Source organism: Eptesicus fuscus, chromosome 3 (genome assembly GCF_027574615.1).
Source record: "Eptesicus fuscus isolate TK198812 chromosome 3, DD_ASM_mEF_20220401, whole genome shotgun sequence".
Lineage (NCBI taxonomy): Eukaryota > Metazoa > Chordata > Mammalia > Chiroptera > Vespertilionidae > Eptesicus > Eptesicus fuscus.
Genome location: NC_072475.1, coordinates 24,869,441 through 24,877,917, shown reverse-complemented (window position 1 = coordinate 24,877,917; position 8,477 = coordinate 24,869,441). Strand labels below are relative to the sequence as shown.

The window sequence follows — 8,477 nt, the reverse complement described above, 5'->3', positions numbered from 1 at the left end:
CAACTGCCCCCCCCCCCCGCTAGCCTGGTTGCCCCCAACTGCCCCCCCCCCCTGCAACCTGGTCACCCCTTTCTGCCCCCCCCCATGCCGGCCTGGTGGTCCCTTACTGCCCCCCCTGCCAGCCTGGTCACCCCACACAGCCTGCTGTTCAGTTGTTTGGTCATCCCTCACTAATCCCCCTGCTGGCCTGGTCACCCCACGCAGCCCTCTGTTCTGTTCAGTTATTTGGTCGTCCCTCACTAACCCCCCTGCCGGCCTGGTCGCCCCATGCAGCCCACTGCTCAGTCGTTTGGTCGTCCCTCACTAACGCCCCTGCTGGCCTGGTCACCCCACACAGCCTGTTTGGTCGTCTGTTCGGTTGTTTTGGTTGTGACAGTTGCTTAGGCTTTTATATATATAGGTGCTTGGGACTGACTAAACCAAAAGACATAAGTAGTCAGACGCTTGCATCTATCATGTTGAAGAATCGTGGTGAATATGACAGCTACTCACTGTGGAATATTTCACCTGCCCCAGTGTACAAAGTTGTGCTGTATCAGCGACTCAATTACATGCAGTGGCATCTGCTCATAATGTGCTTTTCTGAAATAGTAAAAACAATTATTTGTAAAGCTCCAAACAAAATGAAATCCAACCTTTCCTTAACTTATACGGTCATTGTATTCCTAAGACATTCAGTGTCTACAATGATAAAATCACAACTACTTTGTGCTTATACATAAAACAGCTAGGCCAGAAGCTCAATGATTAACAGATTTTCAGCTACACGACTATAGGTACAAGTGTAAGTCCCAGGGAGCGAGGAACAACTCTTGCTTTTATGGGACTGTCTTTTACTGCAGTCTATCTAGCATCCATGACCTCTTGGCCAAGCAGGGCAACAAAAACACTTTCACAAATTTATAAAACATCCCCAAGGGGGCAGTACCACTCTATTGAGATTCACGGCTTATAAGGCTTCAAAGAGTCTTTAATGTGATAACGTGAAGACAAAAGTAGCTTGCCAATGCTTAACCATAGCATACATTTTCCCCCAAATAGCTTCTGGAAAGACTATAGTTTCAATAATCACACTTTGGTAGTAAGCATTTTTAAAGAGTGGTCGAACAGTGAAAGCATACGGAGTACCTGCCACAAGTGAACAGCAGTAAAGAAGTGCTGGAGATGTTTTCCAGGGATGAAAAGCCTGATGCTTGGCTGCGTCTCTCAATGTTATCAATAATGCGGAAAAGATATCCCCCAGAAGATGAGAGGGAGCTCATAGAAACTTCCCAAAGATACACAGCACAGACACAGAGCCTGACTCATTAGTGCCATTCAGGATAAATGGTATTAAAGTTTTATATTTGGAATCCAGGCTGTTGCTTGGAAGTCACTTTTATGGTCCTTGAACATATTACTTCATAAATTTATTCTTCAAGGGCTATAAATTTCTCTATGTCCTTTTCCCAAAAGGAAATGGATTTACAGATCAATCCAGTGAATGAGGTGAATAATGTTGGCTATTCTTTTCATTATCAATTCAATATACAAAATTACAGCAATGAAATGTTTATTTCCGTTATTCCTCCAAACCTACAGGTTTCATAAGCACTGAAAGATGTTTAAATTGGAGCCAAACCTGGCTTTAACTCAAAACCTAATGTTTATTAAAAAAAATAAACAAAAGCCCCACTATTCAGGGTCTAGTGAGGCTAAAAATGTTCTCATTTCTACCCCAACTGAAAGACAGAAACTGTAGCAAATAATTAGATAAATGCTATTTAGAGCAATCAGATAAATGCTATTATAAGACCATAGAACCTTAATTACACTGTCAATATATTTTTATCTCAACAGATTTTAAGATAAGTGTGAGAAAAATGCTTCTAATTTTCCTAAGTATTTATCATGCATTGGTGCCATCTGGTGGACATTTTTAACTAAACTTAAAATGATTGTTTAAAAAAAATTGGGGGCTTTTTCCCCTCACTAAAAAAAAAATAAAAAAATAGAAAAGTACATTTTTGTTATTTTGCTACATACTTATCTTATAGTTTCTGTAATTTGGGGACCAATGCATCAGTTCTATCAGCCTGAGGTCACTTACCACATGGCCATACCTCATCTTTATGCACACTTATGAATGGATTAAGTTACCACGTTATTTGTAAAATAAATACTTAACAGTACTTGAAAATTTAATAAAATGAGTGAAGATATATGCAATGTCTAAAATCAACAAGGGCTACTTATGCAAGACATTTCAATAGAAAAGAAACAAAGCAAAGACTATGTATAAGCCCTGACCAGAGATATGAAAGGATACTCAGCATGTTATCCAATAGTTAAAATGAGATATCACTTTACACCTATTAAAGCAAAAATTATTTTAAAAGTCTGATATTAGCAAGTGCTCGTGAAAGTATGAACAGAAGCCCCAAGTATTGCTGGTAGGAAAAAAATCTAGCCGTACTTAGTGAAGTATGTGTGCATATATCCTACATCCCAAAAATCACATTCCTAGGTGTAACACATTACCCCAAGATTTAGAGGCTTAAAATGACAAACATTTATCTCAATGTTTCTGTGGGTCAGGAATCCAGATGTGGTTTAGCTGGGTGCCTCTGGGTCAGGGTCTCTCAAAAGTCGGCAATCAAGGAAGGGTCAGGGGGGCTGCAGTGATCTCCGGGATAAATGGGGAAGTGCCCAGCGTCCAAGCTCACTCAGAGCTGTTGGCAGGCGTTAGGGCCTCACTGGCTTTAGGTCAGAGTTCCCTGCCACGTGGACCTTTCCACAGGGCATTTTAAAACATAGCCCTCTTGCCGAAACCAGTTTGGCTCAGTGGATAGAGCGTCGGCCTGCGGACTGAAAGGTCCCAGGTTCGATTCCGGTCAAGAGCATGTACCTTGGTTGCAGGCACATCCCCAGTAGGAGGTGCGCAGGAGGCAGCTGACCGATGTTTCTCTCTCATCGATGTTTCTAACTCTCTATCCCTCTCTCTTCTTCTCTGTAAAAAATAAAATATATTTAAAACAAAACAAAAAAATAAAACATAGCCCTCTGCTTCCTCCAAAGAGAACGAGAAATAGCAAGAAAAACAGAAGTCACAAATCTTTAGTAAACCTCCGATGTGAGATCTCATCATATTTGCCATATTCTATTCATCAGAAGGCAATCACTCAGTCCAGCCCACATTCAAGGGAAGAGATTAAACACAGGCATGCAGATAGTAACTAAACTTATTGTGGTGATCATTTTGCAATGTATACAAATGTGAATCATTATGGTGTACATGTGAAACGAATATAATGTTCTATGTCAATTATACTTCAAAAGAGGGGACATGAATCACTGGAGCCATTTTAGAGGCTGCCTACCACACTGGGTATACACCCCAGAAACTCTCAACAGATCAACAAAAAAGGGATGAGACTGTTCATTGCAGTATTGTGTGGGCATGGGTGACAAAAAGGAATGGGCATGATGATTTACATGGGCCAAAATCAATATGCCATGAAATGAATATAATCAATTCAATTCTGTGACTCTTAAGGGCATTAAAAACAAAGCCCAAAAGACAAGGAGTAAAACAAATATGGCCCTGGCCCTGGCCAGTTTGGCTCAGTGAGTAGAGCGTCAACCCTCAGACTGAAGGGTCCAGGGCTCAATTCCAGTCAAGGACATTTACCTGGGTTGCAGGCTCAATCCCTTGCCCTGGTCAGGGGTGTGTGAGAGGCAACCAATTGAACAGCAGGAGGGGGCGGGGGCATAGGCACCGCCTTTGGTGAGTGAGCCCAGCCTGCCTCTAACAGTGCAGCAGCAGGTCAACTAAGGGCTGCAGCACCTGCAGCTTCTCATCTCTGGGTATCACCCCTTCATCTTCCTTTTTATTGCTCCATTCATCTTCCTTTTTGTACTTTGTCAGTACAGAGAATAAAGACCATCTGAAAAAACGGCTTTTCTATTAACCTCATAATAGGACCCACAATTTTAAACAACTAGAATTCCCATTCCAGAGAGTGATTCAGAAACGGTAAGTACTTGCCTGAGAGTCACAGCTGGAATTTGAACCCAGTACACACCTGGCTCCTGAGTCTATATTCTATACTTCCTTTCACACACATATATTTATTTCCCCATGATGTCATATAAAAGAAAGAAGTGTGACAGCATGGTAAAGATAGCTAAATAATGCCAGTGGCCCTTTTATTTTGTATCCTCATGCTTAGAAGAGGAAAATGTGAAAAAAAGTTACACAACAAAGTAAATGTTCCTTGGACTAAAAATACAGAGGAAGTAATTTAAAGGATAAATTAAGAGTGTAGAGCAAACTCTAGCACTGATTCAGTACTGACCAGATAGATGTGTCCCAGCGTACAGCCTCGAGTTCCAGGTTCTGCTGTGGCAAGCAAATAAGCTTGATGCTGTTAAACATCGGAATTACACAAGCAACTCTCTCCCTCAATTGTTTCCTGGCTCTTCGATTGATTTTTGCCTATAAAACAGCAGTTTCCAGTGCAGATCTGGCTCCAAAGAAGACAATTAATCATACTGACTTAGAAATTACTCCTATCTATAAACTGGGTTATCAATCAGCTTTCTGTGAAATTCACTAATACCAGCATGCCCAAATTGTAGCAAATCTGCAACATCACAAGAGTATTTTGAGACCCATAGCCTATACACTATACTCTAAAATGGCAGATTTATCAAGGCCATATAGCTGTGCAACTCCTGACAAACAGCTTTTCTCTTAGCTACATTGCTGCACCTGTCACAACCTATTTCAACCGGTAAGTTTCATTACTTAGAAAGACATGGCATCCAAAAGAGAAGACTACACAAGGTTAGTGGCCAACTATATTTTTTCAGTGGAAAAATCTGACAAATACTTAAATAATGCAATTCCAGTTTGGAAAACCACATGAGATATTGTCATTTAAATATGACACTGATGAAATCACCTCAAGGACACAAAGAAGGGGAAAATTTTTTTATTTTCATGCTTTTTAAAGTCTTGACATAGAACAAGTAAACACAGACCACAAGTGAAAACTTTAAATATGGAGACAGAAAACAAGCCATACAGTAAGTTCAGGCCTTTATTCATAACTTCAGAATTAAGGAGTTCGATTTAAAAAAAAAAAAGGAAAATGTTCCATTCAGCACTTACTCAATTTCCTTCTTTAGTGGTATACCTAGAATTTTTAAATTAGCTCTTATTCTGGCATATTTAGTAAGTATGATCTCGCTTACAAAAATAGGATCTTACTATTTCATTCTGAGAACACTTCACAACCCCAGCCAGCTCTTTTCTTTCAAGGATGTGGAAGGCGTTCCTCATTCAAATCTGATTCATGGTTTTATAAAGCATGAAGATCATTCTTACTACTTCATCATCTATATGCTGGCTTTAATATTCTTTGTGATGGTTATGTGTTCAATGATAGAAACTTATATAGAGAAAATCCCTTCCCTCTCAATTTGTAAACCAAAATTTTAAAATAAAAATCATTGAAATGAAAGGAAGACACTTTAATGACATAAGTAGCTACTGCCCTAAGCTGCTGGCACAGGCAAAAATAACAAAGGTACAAATTGTTATTTAACCTTTAAATAATTAGTCTATGTTTGCTACAAATCCACAAATAATTTATATATTTTCTTCTGATAAATTGCCAGGTCAATTTATCAACTTTTAAAGGTGTTAATAAAAATTATTAATTTTCCTCCTGAATGTCCGTCCAGTGATAAACTGAACCTTAACTTCCCTACCTACCCCAAGGACATAAAACTGATCTAAAGTGGATCAAAGTGCATAACAAGTTCATATTAAAAATGATTCGTCATATGCTCTTTTACTAAAGCAATCAATATAAAAAGAATGTAAAGGCTTGCTTTATGCTTTCAGACTTAGGTAACCTCCAAGGAATCACAACTTTTACGGTAAGCTTTTAAATCCCATGCTAATGTTATGTAAAAATACTGTGTAAGAAAAAAAGTGAACCAATCAAATCCTACAGGTAAAATAGCCTAAATATCAGTAATAAGAATATTCTCCATAATCTTTTATCTAAAATTTCTAAGCCATCTTTTTCAATGCTTTGAGAGGGCAATCAAAATAGTCTTATTTATTTAGGTTTAAAACTAAATTTCTCCTCTCTAAATATGAAGGCATAAATGAAATAGAAAAGGTTCTTTTGTCCAACATCCTGAGCCTACAGATATGAAAACCATCCACATGATCTCATTATGTCATCATCGAGGCACCTTCTTCCCCAGTAGCATCTTGAGAAATGTGAAGGTCTTCAAGCATCTCAGCCAGACTAATTCGAGGTGCTCCCTCATCATCTGTCTCACTTTCCACAGGAATGGTGGGATCTAAGAAAAAACCACAAGGAGGATTTCAAATGAATACAAATATGGAAATATGCAAATACCAGCCCCTACCATCATTACTATTGTTTAACCATATTATATCCACAGCTCTTATATCATATCTAGAGCAGACATTTAAACATTCATTGAATGACTGAGCTGCATAAATATATGAGTAAATATCTACTAGTATAGGGGTCAACAACTTGAGAGATCATCCTAGGATACAAATGTGATATAGCAAACATTCTAATAAGATTTACTGTTCTGCAAGTTTTTAAAAAATAAATGTTTAACTAGAGTAGTTTAAAAAACACACAATAAAAGTCATTTACAGAATCAAAGTTTAAGGTACCAGAATACTCACTGTGGGGGGATACATCTATATAATATAGAAGACACGAAACATTCAAATACCAACCTCTGTAAATGTTTACATTTTTTCTAATTGCCTCATCTTCTTCAAGATCTTCAAGAAAATCTTGGTATTGCCTATAGAAGAATAAAGAAACATTTAAATATTTCATCTTTACCAAGAAAGTATAAAGTCATATTTTCTTTATTTTCAGAAGTATAAGGTAAGGGTGTTACAAGTATTACAATCTTTAAAATATTATCTGACTTTCAAATATGCGTGTTAAATATTCTGATGAGTTTTTTTTAAGTTTTTCTTTCACCTGGCCAGTGTGTGGCTCAGTGGTTGAGCATCAACCTATGAACCAGGAAGTCATGGTTCAATTCCCGGACAGGGCACATGCCCAGGTTGCATGCCAGGTTGCCAGCTCAATCCCCAGTAGGGGGCGTGAAGGAGGCAACTGATCAATTCTCTCTCATCATTGATGTTTCTATCTCTCTCTCACTTTCCCATCCTCTCTGAAATCAACAATATATATATATATTTATATTTTTAAAGTTTTTTCTTTCAAAATTACATCATATACTTTTAAGACTATAGATGAAATAGTCAAATGTGTACTTATAGCTACTTAATTTATGAGTACATATTTAATACATACTTACTGGTATTTTAAATTACGTGAGATTATGTTTTAGAAATACTGCTGTTTCACACACACTTAATGACACAATTTTATTTAAAATCTTCATTTTTTTAGATATCAGTGTCTTTACCATTAAGGCCACTTTTCAAATTATCCAATACACTTTACTAGAACACAGTATCTCCATTTCTCCTTAAGTTTTTTTGAAAATAGCATATTTGGTATCAATGACCCATTTTCTTTTTATCCCAAGTCATAGTACTCATTTGCTATTACTATATTTTGTCTTTCCAAATAAACTGTTTACAGTAACACTGCAATTATTACTGTTTACAGTAACACTAGATCTGTGTTAAATGTCATTATAGTCTGTTATACTAATTCTAACAAACATTGGTAAGAAAAGAAAATTAATATTGAGTGCAAGGATCAATTGTGTGATGACTATTTCTTTCTAATATAAAAACCATAGAGACTTATTATCATAGGATTTCCTTTGAGACAACACACAGGTTGAAAGAAAAGTGGGACCTTTCATCATCTGTATCCATGTTTTCTCTATCTCTTGCAAGCTCTTTCAGTTTCCAGTTTCTACGACGCTGACGTTTGGTACGGTCATAGCTCTTCTTAATTAATACCTATAAGTAACAAAAATATTTGCAAAGTTATACAAAATGGGAACTAGGTAACACTGCCTCAAAATCCAGCAAAAATAAAAAACAAAAGGTTATGGGAATGCCAGGAAGTCACCAAACTGATGACAGTGGTTATACCTTAGGGGAAAGGAGTAGAGAGGGATCGAGAGGCAGTGTCAAGAGAACTATTAATATTTTTCTGCATGTACTTATTATTTTATGAGAATGCATTCAGCCTTTTTTGTATAATTTTTAAAATTTACTAACTAAAATTTTTCAGTAATTGAAAAATGTTTTTCTTCATACCAAAAACTTCAGGTGTCTGGTATGTTTTTACAGCATCATTCAGTTTTTAGCTACCATTCACATAAGTCATTCTGAAACATTATCACAGACACTTTTTCTCCCTTTTATTCCCACTAATTACAGAACTATATGTATCATTCACAACGTATGTCCTAGAACAGTTTAATAAATTGCA

General features: G+C 37.2%; 1 protein-coding gene across 1 annotated transcript in view; it reads right to left on the bottom strand.

The window, feature by feature from the left end:
* Positions 1–4,960: 4,960 nt before the first annotated feature.
* Positions 4,961–8,477, bottom strand: part of NMD3 (NMD3 ribosome export adaptor) — a 29,581-nt gene continuing 26,064 nt past the window's right edge. Inside the window, exons 14-16 of the mRNA XM_054713699.1 lie at positions 7,893–7,999; positions 6,782–6,852; positions 4,961–6,363 (exon numbers count right to left, since the gene is read on the bottom strand). Of these exons, the coding sequence (XP_054569674.1) occupies positions 6,233–6,363; positions 6,782–6,852; positions 7,893–7,999 (309 nt within the window). The 3' untranslated portion in view covers positions 4,961–6,232. The remainder of the gene's footprint in view (positions 6,364–6,781; positions 6,853–7,892; positions 8,000–8,477) is intronic.